Source organism: Peromyscus californicus, unplaced genomic scaffold (genome assembly GCF_007827085.1).
Source record: "Peromyscus californicus insignis strain IS unplaced genomic scaffold, ASM782708v3 Scaffold_15__1_contigs__length_86483966, whole genome shotgun sequence".
NCBI classification, from domain to species: domain Eukaryota; kingdom Metazoa; phylum Chordata; class Mammalia; order Rodentia; family Cricetidae; genus Peromyscus; species Peromyscus californicus.
The window spans coordinates 66,241,068-66,256,078 of record NW_026294447.1 but is presented as its reverse complement, the minus strand read 5'-3'; the positions used below and the strand labels follow the sequence as shown (position 1 = coordinate 66,256,078).

General features: G+C 43.4%; 2 protein-coding genes across 6 annotated transcripts in view; one reads left to right on the top strand and one right to left on the bottom strand.

Annotated features, from left to right (window-relative positions):
* Cdca7l (cell division cycle associated 7 like) overlaps positions 1 to 15,011 on the bottom strand; it is a 79,445-nt gene that overhangs the window by 3,774 nt on the left and 60,660 nt on the right. The gene's annotated exons all lie outside the window — the stretch shown is intronic.
* The window catches only part of Dnah11 (dynein axonemal heavy chain 11), a 318,597-nt gene that overhangs the window by 282,288 nt on the left and 21,298 nt on the right, over positions 1 to 15,011 (top strand). For 2 of the 3 annotated variants that reach the window (XM_052739195.1, XM_052739194.1), the window contains 4 exons: positions 2,041 to 2,234; positions 3,564 to 3,712; positions 4,553 to 4,680; positions 7,375 to 7,602. In XM_052739195.1, coding sequence (XP_052595155.1) covers positions 2,041 to 2,234; positions 3,564 to 3,712; positions 4,553 to 4,680; positions 7,375 to 7,602 — 699 coding nt within the window. Of the gene's footprint in view, positions 1 to 2,040; positions 2,235 to 3,563; positions 3,713 to 4,552; positions 4,681 to 7,374; positions 7,603 to 15,011 lie in introns of those variants that run through there. The other variant, XR_008218451.1, reaches the window with a different exon arrangement.

Genomic DNA, 15,011 nt, shown 5'->3' with positions numbered 1-15,011 from the left:
ACTATATACTTTGTATCATTCACTTGGCTATTTTCTTATCCAAAGATAAAGGAGCTTTTGGCCTATTTATGGATGGGAAAGTTATCAGTAATTATGTAGAGTCTGTCATGACCTTTGATAAAAAAAAATTAAAGGATATAAAAGATCATTCTTTAATTTAGTTAAAGCTAGTTCCTTTGTTCTGCCTCTTTTTTAAATTATAGTTTTCTACCTTTTCACAACAGTTCTTGAAATAGCACAATATAGTAGTTTATTCTTACTGTAACGTGGTTAAGCTAGAGTTGGAGTGAGAGTTCAATTTGTAAAGTGTACTCACATAATGCAGATGTGGTAGCCATGCATCTGTAACCCCAGCACTGGGGAGGCAGAGACAGGAGGATCCCTAGAGCTTCCTGGCCTGTAGATATAGCAGAATTGGTAAGCTTCAAATTCATTGAGAGATCCTGCCTCAAAAAATAGGATTGGTTAGCAGGGTGATGGTGGCACACTCCTTTAATCCTAGCACCCAGGAGGCAGAAGCAGACAGATCTCTGAGTTCAAGGCCAGCCTGGTCTCCAGAGCGACAGCCAGGGCTTTACAGAGGAATAATAACTCAAACGACCATCCCCCCAAATAATTATGATAGTAATAGTAATAATGTAGAGAGTAACTGAGGAAGACCCCAATATCCACCTCTGGCTTCCACATGTGCATATGCATGTATACATGCTTGTGTGTATATACACACATACGTATATATGCATACACACCTACGTATATGCATGTACACCAATAATAGTGTTTAAGCACAGCTGAATTGATGACTTACATTTCAACCCCAGTCATCCTACTCTTTTTTTTTTAGACAAGGTTTCTCTGTTTAACATTCCTGGCTGGCCTGGAACTTCCTTTGTAGACCAAGCTGGCCTCAAACTCACAGAGATCTGCCTGCCCCTGCCTCCCAAGCCATGGCTGGACTTACTCTATTTTTCTGATAGAAGATCTTATTGCTGAGAGTCCTCATCTCCAAGGGCCTGAATAATGACCAACACATACTAGGTCTGTTCTGGTTTTTGTTCTGAGAGAAAAATGCTCCATGCACTGAAAATAACTTGTACTTTATTTTTATAGTATATTTAGATCCTTTAGACTTTTAAAAACTGGTGTGCATGTGTGTGTCTATACATGGGCATTAATGCAGGAATGCAGATATTGGATCCCCTAGACCTCGGTTTCCAGGTGATTTTAAGGGGCCAATGTGGATTCTGGGAACTGAGCTCAGGTATTCTGCTCAAGCAATACACTCTTAACCACTGAGCCATCTGTCCAACCCCTAGACAGTAATTTTTGAAATTTGTATTTTCAATTCAATTATCACTTTAGGATTATGGATTTGTGGGCTAGAGAGATGCATCGGTGGTTAAGAGCACATATTGCTCTTCCTGAGGACCTGAGTTCAATTTCCAACACCCACATCAGGAGGCTTACAACTGCCTGTAACCCCAGTTCCAGGGGGATCTCACATCTCCAAGCTTTGTGTGCACTTGCATTCATGTGCACATAACCCCCATATACATAATTAAAATAATAAGAATAAATCTTAAAAAAAATTACGGATTCATAACGTGTTACAACTCAGGGTCTCAACACAAAACAGACAGCACAAAATAGTGGGTTACGGAGACAGTACGAGAGTCGGCCAGCCAGGAATAGGAAAGGAAAAAAAGCGTTTGCTAGAATTGCGGAGAAGGGAGGCAACGGAAGCGGTCAACAGCAAGAGCGTTTAGCAAAGGAACACAGTTACAGACAAACATGCAGAGTTAGAAAAGAGCTGGGAAGGAAGTTGTGCTGTATCTATCCTCATCATGGACACACTCACACAGCGGTCCATCTCCTGCTAAGGCTTCTCAGAGACCTGGAGGTTGTCACTGAGCCTCCGCTCTAAGTAGGACAGGAAAGCATGCAGAAAATCTTCAGAGCAATATGAGGGCTGTCCATAAGTCTGCTGGAGCTGTGAACCGTGTTCATGGCATTCCCACATGTCCCCACGTTGCATCGCAGGCAGTTGCCCTCATGGAAGAATTCCGAGGCCTAGACCGAGATGTGGAAGGATCTGCCAAGCAGTGGAGGAAATGGGTAGAATCGGAGTGCCCAGAAAAAGAAAAGTTACCGCAAGAATGGAAGAAGAAAAGTTTAATACAGAAGCTAATTATTTTGAGAGCAGTGAGACCTGACAGGATGGCATATGCCCTGAGGTGAGCAATGACCTTCTCAGCAACACGGATTAAATGGAAGGAACTTGGTCCTAGGAATGAGGAGGAATTCTGCTAAGATTTCAACTCTATAATTAGTGTTACTGTTAAACATTGCTAAACACTGAACAGTGACCTAGTCTATGTGCAGACTCAGCACACCCTTCCAACGAGCTCAATTCTGAAGTGAGTTGGAGGGACGAGGACATGGTGGTGATGTTCATGGAAGGTCTGGGTATCGGCGGAGTGGTGAGACCTGGAGCATGCATTGTCCATTTCCATCATTTTTTTTTTTTTTTGGTTTTTCGAGACAGGGTTTCTCTGTGTAGCTTTGCGCCTTTCCTGGGACTCACTTGGTAGCCCAGGCTGGCCTCGAACTCACAGAGATCCGCCTGGCTCTGCCTCCCGAGTGCTGGGATTAAAGGCGTGCGCCACCACCGCCCGGCCATTTCCATCATTTTTATTTACTAGCCGCCTGTTAGCTCTAAAGGTTTTGCATGTCAAACAAAAAGCAAATTCTCTTCATGGAGCTACGCATGGCCCTGAAACTTTACAGTCAGTACACTTTAAAAGCAGAAACCACAATCCACAGGACAGTTTCGCTGGCCTTTTTCTCTGCCCTCCTGACGTCTAAATGGTAATACCCTGCTTAATTCACACCAGTCTTCTTTTAATTTGAATTCACCAACCAAAGCGTTCTCCACTTCATCCCCCCCCGTGTGCCGTTTTTCTTCCACAGTATCCATGTGCCTCACGTTCTTTCCTTTGCTTTGTCTCGTTTGCAGAGGCCTCTGTGGAACCCTGCTTCACACGTTCATTCTGTTAGCAGTACTTGCTTTCTGCTAGGTCTGATGCTGCAGGAAAATAATCCCTGCTTAATTGCACTTCCCTGTTAGAAACACCCCAAAAAGCATTTGTATATTCATGAGAAGCCCAGCAGGCTGGAAAATTGCACTGTGGCAAATCTAATGAACTGTTAATAAGTAATGGGGGAATCTGGCAGGAGGTTTGGGGGCTACAACGCCATATGTGGACAGCTGATGGTACTCAGAAGGGGACCCCAAAATGCAATGTAGGCTTCTGATTTTCAGTGTCCCAAGTCGGAGGCAATTTCAGCAATACACTGCCTGCACAAATCTATTTGGATTCCTGTGGCTCTCCTAAAGACACCTCTTAACAGTAAACATAGTTTGTTTCTTTCCTGTGCCTAGCTTACCCAAGCAGCAACGCTTTTCAAGTTCAAAATCAGTCATCTGATATTTTTGTTTTGTTTTCTTGAGAGGGGGCTGCTGTTGCTTTGTTTTTATTTTTGCATGTTCTTTTCTTAAATAGAAATTTTGTAGAAGAGAAGCTAGGTGCAAAGTATGTGGAGAGGACTAGGTTGGATCTGGGGAAAGCATGTGAGGAAAGCAGCCCCGCCACCCCGGTGTTCTTCGTCCTGTCTCCAGGTGTTGATGCCCTTAAGGACCTAGAGGTGCTTGGTGAGTAGCCAGGAGGCACGGCCTCCCCTCCCCTGCCTTCTGTCTGCAGCCCCTGCCCACCCTTTCTGTTCAGTTATCTTTTTTTTTTCCTTTTTTCATTTGTTGGAGATTGGGTGTGTGGAAAATGCACAACTAATAACACTGTAGTGTGGAGAAATACTCCAACAGAACATTCATCTGGTTGGCATAATGCAAGGTTCTTTTGTGGTGTTTTCCACCTTTTGACGATATGAGGGCCAGAGGGCAATTTTCTCCATGCTCATGTAATCTTGTACCCCCTGTGACTAAATAATGGTCATTAGGGCAACTCTATTCGATTGTGTGAGACATTGTCGCTTTGTGCTCCGGATTACTATTCCCCACAGCCTGCTCCAGGAATACCAGGTTAATGTAGCTGTGACCTGCCTGGGCTCCATTTAAATGCAGCCTCACAAGGTGAGAGCTGGTACATTTACCCAATGAGCCAATCCCTTCAAAACGGATGCGATATCTACCACATGTTGCTCCTTTTTCTGAGGGAAAAGCTCCTACTCCTGCAGGAGTTTAGAAAGCTCACTAACAATGCTGCCATCTATCAAAATGTCAAAAGCTTCATTATCATAAAACCAAAGGAAACGACTTCCACGGGCTTTTCAAAATGCTTGTAGGGAGGCAGCTGGAGAGAACTCAAAATAATGCCAGTGGAAACAATAGAGAGGTCATTAGGATTGCATAGGAAAGTGACCTATCAGGTGGCAGCTGTGGCCACAAATGTATGTTAGACCGGAGAATTTCAGACTCTCCTCTCCAGTTAACATTTGTCTCTCTCCCCACCCCACCCCCACATTGTATTCTCCACAGGCAAAAGACTTGGGTTTACAATTGACTCGGGAAAATTCCACAATGTGTCTCTAGGGCAAGGTCAGGAGCTGGTGGCAGAAATGGCACTGGAAAAAGCTGCCACTGGAGGGCACTGGGTCATCCTTCAGGTGAGTATGAGGCTTTCATGGAAAGCCCTGGTGTGAACCCAAAGGATAGGCCATCCTCTGCTGCCCTCCCTGCCCAGCAGAGAGGGGCCCTTATTCTAGGGCAAGGTGATCTGCAGACCCTCTCACATTCACAAGGCCTCTAGGAGAGATGGGGATGAGCAATAGAGATGACCATCCTAATGTTATAGTGTGGAAAACTGTTTGTCACTTCAAAGTTGACAGAACATTGTATACATGAACATACATATATATGTAATATATGCAATACACACATATAATATATGAATTATGTATATTCTTCCACAACTCTAATTGTCCCCTAAATAGTCACGTAGCCTGTTTGTAAATTAAATAATTAAGAGTAGACAATTCCTATAGTCCCTTCTAGAGCAGATACACACAGGTCTAAGATTCTATAATCCAGTGTCCTCCAGTGTATTCTTCTTGGCTGACAATTTTAATAACCCCCAGAGACCCTGGAACACAGTCCAGCTCTGGGGGACCATGGATCTGAACTGGTCCCTCCAGCAAGCCCTGTTAGCTATCAGTATGACTGGTAATGGATATTTGGTGTGTGATACAATCTGTCCAAAGGTTCTTGAGGCAACTCATGGAATACCCTGTCTCCAGTCACTATGGCAAAGCTCGAGGGTCAGTGTTGCTCTCCATGTAGAGGTGAGGAAAGTGAGTCTTGGAATAGCTCACAGAGATGGTATGGCACAGTATCAGGCTGACTGGCTTACATGACACATGCTTAATTCCTCACAGTTGGAGTGGCTATAAGTCTTAAGAGATGAAGTCTTAGCTTCTTCTGAGTCCTCTGTCCCTGAAATAGAGTGGCCACCTGAATATGATTTTTCCTTCTGGGTTTCTGGGACCTAATCCTGGACACTGTTGTATTGGCCTTATTTTGTTTTTTGTTTTGTTTTTTTGGTTTTTCGAGACAGGGTTTCTCTGTGTAGCTTTGCGCCTTTCCTGGAACTCACTTGGTAGCCCAGGCTGGCCTTGAACTCACAGAGATCCGCCTGGCTCTGCCTCCGGAGTGCTGGGATTAAAGGCGTGCGCCACCACCGCCTGGCTATTGGCCTTATTTAGCCTTAATTACTGATAGGAATTCCAACCACGCCCCCTTGGTTGTGCATGCCCGGCCGGACATTTAGTCATTTCCACCTAGTCATTTCCAGGTCATACGTCCTGTGTGACCCATGACCCCATGGCTGCATGGTTGCGTAAAGCGCAGAGCACAACCACGTGATCTATGAGCATGCAAGGAATAGCCATGTGGGCCTGTGTGCGCAGGTGTGGCTTGGTCTTTAAAAGACAGCCCCCAGGTGCCCCCGCCCCTTCACACACGTGTCCTTTCAGCAGGCCTGATATCTATCCTTTTCTCCTTGTCTTAATAAAACTCTCGTTAGTGGATTCTGTCATGTTTTGTGACTTATCCTCTCAGGGTAAGAGCGTGCTAAAAACCATCAATTACTCTTTGAAAGAACTCTATATCTAAATCTGGCCACATTGTGAAGTTCGGTTCAAACTTCAGCATATCTGTCCTGGAGGCTCACTGTTCAACCCAGAATGCCTCCTTGTCCAGCGTTTACCACTGGAATGAAAGTGAATAATGACCACACTGGCATAGATCTTTTTGCACACAAATTTCGGAGAAAACTTCTACTACCCTTCCCTTTTGCATCTGACTTCCCATTTTTGTAGCTATTTCCATTTTTTGACTTTTTTTCTGTTGGAAATAATTACATACATATAGGTATATTTCAGTCACCATATCAAAACTTCTTCAGGGCCAGTCAGGAGGCTCAGTAAAAGTGCTTGCTGTAGAAAAGGTGACAATCTGATTTCAATACCTACAACCCACTTTGGAAGGAAAAGAGGGAACTTTTAATCATCTCTGACATATACACACATCACACACACACACACACACACACACACACACACACACACACACACACACGCACGTGCGTGCACATACATGCACATACACTCACACACTCTAATAAATAACATTGGAAGATCAAATTTGCAATGCATGAAATTCAAAGCAAACAATAATTACGTTGAGAGAGAGAGAGTGTATGAGTCTTTGAGGAAGGGGAAATTTACTGACTGCTGGGATTTAAGAAGCAGAGTATGGTAGGAATACACAGATCATCTTACAAATGAGGGATGGTACTCTTTTTAGCTAGCCTTTCTTCCCTTCCATCTTTTGAGTCTATATGCTAATGAGGAGTTTGAATAGAGGAGGTTTCCAGATGAAGTAAGGGATCAGATACATTTACGCCTGTTAGAGCTTATGCTTTATTGAGCTAACCCAGATATGTCTCCGCAGTTGGGTCTGAACTATAACAAAGCAAAGTTGTAGGCAACTCCATCTCAGAAGTGATTGGTGGGTCACTGTTTGAAACAGGTCACGTGGACTGGGGGACTCGGGGACTTGGCTTTACAAAGACAGTGACTTTACAGGATTTAATGCAGTCAGTGCTCCAATATATCTGGGTTTGCTTTTCCTTCCCTGTATAAAAACAAAGGATCAGGGCATGATGGCGTACACTGTGAATTCAAGGCCAGAAACATGCCATGGAGTTGTCAACATATTTATATACAGGAAAAAGTTCTCATACTGTAGTTCACATTGTGTCCTAAAACGGCACAGGAGTCACGAGCCCTGCTGTCTTGCAGAATATCCATCTGGTAGCCAAGTGGCTGGGAACCTTGGAGAAACTCCTTGAAAAATTCAGCCAAGGGAGTCACAGAGATTTCAGGGTGTTCATGAGTGCTGAGGCTGCACCTTCCCCGCATGAGCACATCATCCCTCAAGGCCTCCTGGAAAATTCCATTAAGATCACTAATGAGCCCCCCACAGGAATGCTGGCCAGCCTACATGCCGCTCTGTGCAACTTCGACCAGGTAAGAAAGCAGATGCAGGTAGTCTGACAACAAGTTGGTGTCTTCTCAAGACAGTGCAGGGCCTTCATCAGCATATGCATCTTATTTAGACTGAAGAAGTGAAATCTTTGGGTTTGTGTGCACACATGTACATGCATGTCTATATGTGTGTGCCCACATGTGCTCATGGGTACTCCTTTTTTCTCCCTCTTTTTAAATTGGTATATGTTGATTGTAAAGTAATGGGTTTCATGCATGTACATAAGGTACACTGATCATATCCATCCCCTCACTACTCTCTCTTGTGCACCCTCTTACTGATGTCCTTCCTCTTCCCAAATAGTCCCCTATTCTATTTTCATGTGTATTAGTCTTTGGAAGAAATTCCACCTATTGCTATTTTAATGACTGGTAATACATTTATGTTTCATCTAAAGTTAAGAAAATAAAGCATGACATAGGTAACTTTGAGAACCTGCTTCTGGAATGTGTATCTAATGAAGTAGTGTCTTGGCACAGAAAGCAGAGCTATTGATGACAACAGTGATGGCGTAGGTACAATGTCAATGTGATATTGTAGACTTGGCTTTGATATTTCTAAGTTGAAAGCCACTATTTTTGGTTGATATTGATAATAAATGTTATGGTAGGTACTAGTCACTGCAACCAAATACCTGACAAGAAGCAACTGAGCAGGTAAGGCTTTATCTTGGCTCACAGTTTGAGGTGATACCATCCATGGTAGTGGGGAAGGCATGGTGACTGGGGCTCCTTCCATTACCCTAGGAGCTGCTGGGACTCCTTGTAACATGGCAGGGTCATAAAGAAGAGAGAGGGAGGAATGAAGGAAGGGAGGGAGGGAGGGAGGAAGGAAGGAGGGTGGGTGGCTGGGGAAACAGGCTGGGCTATAATCTTCAAGGCCTACCCCCTAGCAGCCCACTTTCTCCAGCTATGCTCCATCTTCCAAACGGTCCACAGGCTCCCAAAATGTCACCACCAAGCAAACAGGTACTAAACACAGGAGCCTGTGCAGTACATTTCATATCGAAACTTTAGCATTCCTATTTGTTTTTTTGTTTTCTTCCCAAATAATATTATGTGCAAATTATTTTAATTACAATCATTTTCTTCACCCAAATTACTATATCTTACTGGATCATAATCCAGTCTTTGAGTTTCCCTTACTGATATTGCCATGAGCTGCTATTCTTCTAATTTCTTGGAAAGCTTTGATAAATAGCACTGTTATTAGAGTGGAGTAAGCCCTAAGGAGGAATTACATATGATTTGGTGATAAATACTGAGCACTCTGTTAGGAATATTATTTTTCATAAAGCACGCCAACATGCTTCACTTTTTTCTTATACTTTTTAGGGTCAATACCAAATTCAGTGAGGGAATTTTACTGTCTTAGAGTTTCTATTGCTGTCAAGAAACAGCTGATCACGGCAACTCTTATAAAGGGAAACATTTATTTGGGGTGGCTTACATTTTCAGAGGCTTAGTCCATTATCATCATTATGGCAGGACATGGTGGCATGCAGGCAGACATGGTGCTGGAGAAGGAGCTAAAAGTTCTACATCTTGCAGGCTACAGGAATTGGTTTGAGATACTGAACAGCATCTTGAGCATAGGAGACCTCAAAGCCCACCCCCACAGTGACTTCCTCCAACAAAGCCACACCTACTTCAACAAGGCCACACCTCCTAGTAGTGCCACTCCCTATGAGCTAATCGGAGTAAATTATACTCAAAGTACCACATATAATGAATGGCTACCTCTAGAATAAAATGTTGATGGATATAGTTAATTCTTTACCTATGTAATTTATAGTCTGTTATAAATAGGACTATAAACAGTAGGCACTCAAAAAATCACGTTGAATCTTAAATATTTACAATGTGTTCATTCTATGCACTGTGGCAGGTGTCTTTTTATTATCTCACAATTTCTGGCCATTTATGAATGATTATTAAGAATTTTCAAGTTCTTTCTAAAAATACACATATAACAGGAATTTGATACTTAAAAATTTATACATATTATGTTTATATTCTCTGAGAGACTTGTCCTTATATATAACAATATTCCTTTCATGAAAAATTATGCTTCTGTTCAGTTATCCTTTAGTGTTTTGGTGAAAAGGATACAACTTTGGACAATCTTCCTAGGGAAGTACACAATTTCAAACTATGCTGATAGGGAAAGATTTCCTCAAAGCCTATGTGAATTCTCTAGTTAAGACCACTTGCTCTAACTTGTTCAAGAAAGCATAGGCTCTACCAACTGCTGTCTGTACCACTACATATATTAAGTGAAAGGTATATTCCTTGAAAGGACTTTTAGTATCTTTAAAGAAGAAAACATCTGTAGCATGAATCTTGAAAGGTCTTATTAATAAAAACAAACCCAGAGCCAGGTATTGGGGTTAAAGCTGAAAGATCAGAGAAACAGAACAAGCCACAGCTTCCTCACCTTGCCAGCTTCTCAGCCAATCCTGTTTCCACAAACTGGAAGTCTCTGGGTCCTTATCCCAATGGATCTCAGCTGAACTGCTGCTAAAAGTCTAAAAGCTTAAATCCTCTAGTTCCTGGTCCTCACGTCTTATATACCTTTTTGCTTTCTACCATCACTTCCTGGGATTAAAGGTGTGTGTCTTTCCCAAGCAAGACATGAGATCTCAAGTGCTGGGATTAAAAGTGTGTGCCACCATGCCTCGCTTCTGTGTCTATCTAGTGGCTGTTCTGTTCTCTGACCCCAGATAAGTTTATTAGGGTGCACAATATATTGGGGGACACAATATCACCACAAATGTCATTCTACCAGAAAAAGTTCTCTTGAAAACTAAGTCTAAATTTGACCCTAAGAAGCAAAAAGAAATTAATCTATTCACCAAACGTCCACTCAAGCCTATTTTAACAACCTACAGAGAGGAAAAGTGCAGAGATGCTGGCTTGCTGTAACATCTGGAACAGAAGGCATTTTTTGTTCAGATCATGTTCTAGATACTTCTCCTCTTGCTACCCAGTCAAAAGCCATGTGGCTTCCAATTCTAGGCATACAGTCCACCATGGCGGGGAAGACATGTCAGGCAGAACAAGAGGTGCCGTGTCACATTGAGTCCACAGTCAGGAAGCAGAAAGCCATGAGTGCTATTCCCTTTCTGGGACCCCAGACTGTCAATGGAACTGCCTATATTTAGGGTGGGTTTCCCCACCTCAGACAACCTAATCTAGATAGGCCTTCACAGGCATTTCCAGAGGCTTGTCTTATATGTGATCCTAGATCCTATCAACTAACAGTCAATGTTAACTATCACAGGTCATCTCACTGGGAGGTAGTCACCTGTGCCCTGGCTGGCTGCAGATGGGCTCCTGGAACCCTTTTATCAGAATCAGAGTTGGCTCTTTTTGGAAGATGTTCTTAATGAGACAACACTGACTTAAACAAGGTGGAAAATTTCCCTGCTACATGAGAGTTCTGGAGGCAGGTCATGTGGTCGTGTAAATGAGAAATGAAGCTCACAGGCTCCACACTTGGTCCCCAGTCAATGTCACCCTTCATGGAGGTTATGGGAGGTGCACATTGCTGGATGAGGTCTGTCACTGGGGACAGGCTTTGAGAGTTCATAACCTGGCCCCACTGCCATTTTGATCACTCTGCTTCCTGTTTGTCATACCTCCATGCCTGCAGCCTGCTGTCCTAACTCTGCAGCAGGACAGACTTTTATGCCCTGGGAACCATAAGCTAAAATGCTTCCTTCTGTAGGACTTGGTCCTCATGTTTCACCACAGCAACAGGAAAGTAGCTAACACACCCTCCAAGCTCGTGGGTGACACTGTTGTCACCCACCCAGCCCCGTGTGAATCCTTGTCACTATGTTCTTATAGAAGATTGAGAGAAGGAACAGGGAGTGACAAAGGGAACACGTTTGCTGTCTTGCAAAGACACATTCCACAAATTCATGTTGAGTCACACCTTTTCCTTGTAGCTTATGTGCCAAGATGCCCAATAGAAACTGGAAACCAATCCTTTATAAATTGTCTTTTTCTATACATACATACTCATATAGGATAAAGTTTAACCTGCAAATTTACCACAGTAAGAGATTAACAATGGTAAAATCGAACAGTCATAACACTGTTAAACAAGCAGTTTAAAATGCAAGAACTACTTATTTCTTGCGTTTTCCACTGAATACTGTTTGGGCTGCAGTTGACCACAGATAACTATGAAAATTACAGAATTTACAAAACAAATAGCAGTGTATTGGATATAATAGAACTACTTTTACTTCATAGGCCAAATTTAATTACACTGCCTTAAATCTATAGGATTGGGGGGGTGCTTGTATGTATGTATGTGTGTGTGTGTGTGTGTGTGTGTGTGTGTGAGTGACATGGTTACATGCATGGGGAATGTATACACATGTGTGCAGGAGCACACACTTAACGCTGAAGTCAGAGGGTAATGCCAGATGTCTTCCTCTATCTCTTTACTGTATTTTTTTTTTTAGATGGAGTCTCTCACTGAACCTGAAGGTCGCCATTTTGGCCAGTCTGACTGGCTAGCAAGCTCCTGTGATCCCTCTGTCTCTACCCTGCAGCAGTGCTGGGGTTGCAGGTCCACACTGTCATATCTAACTCTTACATGGATGTTAGAGATTTGAACTCAAGTCTTTTTGCTCTCACAGCATGGGTCCTTATCCACCAAACTATCTCCCTACCCCTAAATTTATCTTTGTAATCTCTCTTCTTTAATTAGAATTTACATCCAAACTTCAGCATACACATTGAAAATGAACAAAGTTCACTTCATGTTAGCCTTTTACTTCCTCAAGCATTTGTATGCTTCTGCAAATTTGATCACTAAGAGACCAAGATGTCAAGAGAACCATTTCTTGCAGGATACTGTCAACCTACACCTCTTTCAGCTCAAGGGTGTCTGCCCTTGAAGATTTATAAAGGATCGCCACTTGGGGTTCTTTTCATACAAACTAACTGTAATGATACGGCACGCGGGAGGCCTTGGCGGGTGGGGCCAAGGTGCCCCGGTGGGTGAGGGGGAGGCACCATGCAGACACGGTGGGCAGTGGCATGGCACGGTGGAAAGTCTCTCATACCATGCAGACACAGCATCCACATGGAGAGTTCATTATACTAGAGACAGAGAGGGAAAGAGGAGAGAGGAAAAAAGAGAAAGGGAGGAAAAGAGAAAGCGGAGGCGTGCACACCCCATGGCGAGAAGCGGAGGAAGGGAAGAGGAAGAAGAAGGGAGGGATTTTTCCTTGAGGATTTACTTCAGGATGCAGGGCAGGTCCCCAAGGGGTGGGCCAGAATGCAACACTAACCATACTTTTTAGAGTAAGAGTTTAGATTTCTTTCTTCCATGAGGAACATGCATATAAAGTCAAGTGCCAGTAACACTATTGTAGAAACACGGGTGTCTGTTGACAATCCTAACTGTGTGTTTTTCTTTCCTTTTTGTAAGTTTTTACTTTGTGTCTTCTTGACATGGTTTTGTGGAGGCTTGCCTTAACTTTCTGTGTGGCTGAGACACTGTTGAACCTTCTCATCTTCCTACCTCTGCCACCGACACTCTCGGATGACAGGCTGCACCACCACGCCGTGTGTGCTGTGCTGGGGACCAAACCCAGGACTTTGTGCAAGGGGGGCAAACACTCTGCCCACTGCGCTGTGCCCACCCTGGATGCCTCCTTTCTGACATTCATTTGCTCATCAGCTGGTGTGTAAATGCACAACTGCCTCAAAACGTGGGGTAGATAGAACCACGCCGTCAGAAAGGCCTGGTTCACACTTTCTTCCTGTTACATTTATGCCAGCAGAACAACGAATGAGCAGTGGCTCACTTTTTAACACCGAGGAGAAAACCAAGTTATATATGATGATAGACTGAATTACTGTGCTGGTATAGTGCCTTGAGTTTTATGTGATTAATGCAAGTGGCTACTTAGTATCTTGTTAGATTATAGTTCTGATACAAAATTTCAAATACAGTTTGTTTCTCAGGTATCCCACACACTTAAAGGTAGCATTTTTAGAGCCTTAAAAATTACATCGTTTATCTTCTCTTACCATCTTGCTTTTTATTTGATGTGTAGTTGTGGAAAAGTATATTTTTGGTCATCATACACACTTATCCCCATGAATCACCTAAAAATGGCCCAATTTAGTGCAACTCGATTCTTTTGGCTCTGAACTATATGCAGCCAGGCAATTCCAAAATTATATTTAGCCAAGCTAATTTTGCTGCAAGTACTATCAGCAGAAATGGAACACTTCCCCGGTGATGGCCCATAGCCGCAAACCCAATCCAAAAGTCCCTGAGAGGCCAGACATGGACTTGTCTCAGGACTCCTAAATAGCCTTGGTATGTGGCCAAAGTGGTTAGAGCCATTTTAAATATGAACTGGATGTGGTTGAGCTTCTAAAAGGAGTAGGCAGGAAGGTGCAGCCTGGGCCCTGCTGTCTCCTCACACCTGCTCAAGGGGTATCCTTGAGTTCTCTTCCTTGCTTGCTGCATAGCACTGCTGAATTGGAGAATAGTTGAGTACTTTTCAGCAGTAGATCTGATGTTTTCTACCTCTGTTTGACTGCTGCTGGGGGCCTTAGCCATGGCAATGTGACTTACTAGGATCCAATCCCCTCTCCCAATGTACAGAATTCCTGTAGATCTAGTCAACACCCTGAGCTCCTTATGCCACTCAGTCATCTCAACAGTAATTCTTCCCCAGTTCCCTGGAAGGCCATGTGTCCTAGATTAATTAAGGTACAGATTAAATGGCTATTATATAAAAAAAAAAAGCAGGGCTGGTGATTGAACCAAGTACTGGAGTCCTAGCATGTATGAGTGAGGTACTAGGTTCAAACCCCTGTAGCACATAACGAACACAAACAGACAGACTCAGATTGCGGTGATGACAACAAGGTGGCAGGGTGCTCTCTCCCACATACCAGGCTGGTCTGACATGTCATCCGTGCACTCCACTGATGTCTGCCTCCACCATTCCTGACTCGATGGTGCCAGGGTTGTCTGGCCATCATTGTTTCTACACAGAAAAAAGTGGTGATGGGGACAAACCATTTCCTTTTAAGCAAATGACATGGATGAGAAATTATGCCAACCACTTCTGCTCAAAATCTGTCAGCAGAGCCTTGGTTGTGAGGCACCTATGGCTTCAGGAGTGGCTTGGGAAGTCTTTCAGTGGGTGACCATGTGCACAGATGATCTCAGTCACCATGGGACTGGGAAGAATGGGGAGCTGTGACTAACTAGCATTCTGCTAATGATGACTCTAGAACCATGTCACCTAAAGTCTGCTGTTCTACAGAGGAAAACCAGTCAATACTAGCATGGTTAAAATGAGTGGCCCTGTTTTCTAGAGAATTTAGAGATATTAAGTAGAAAA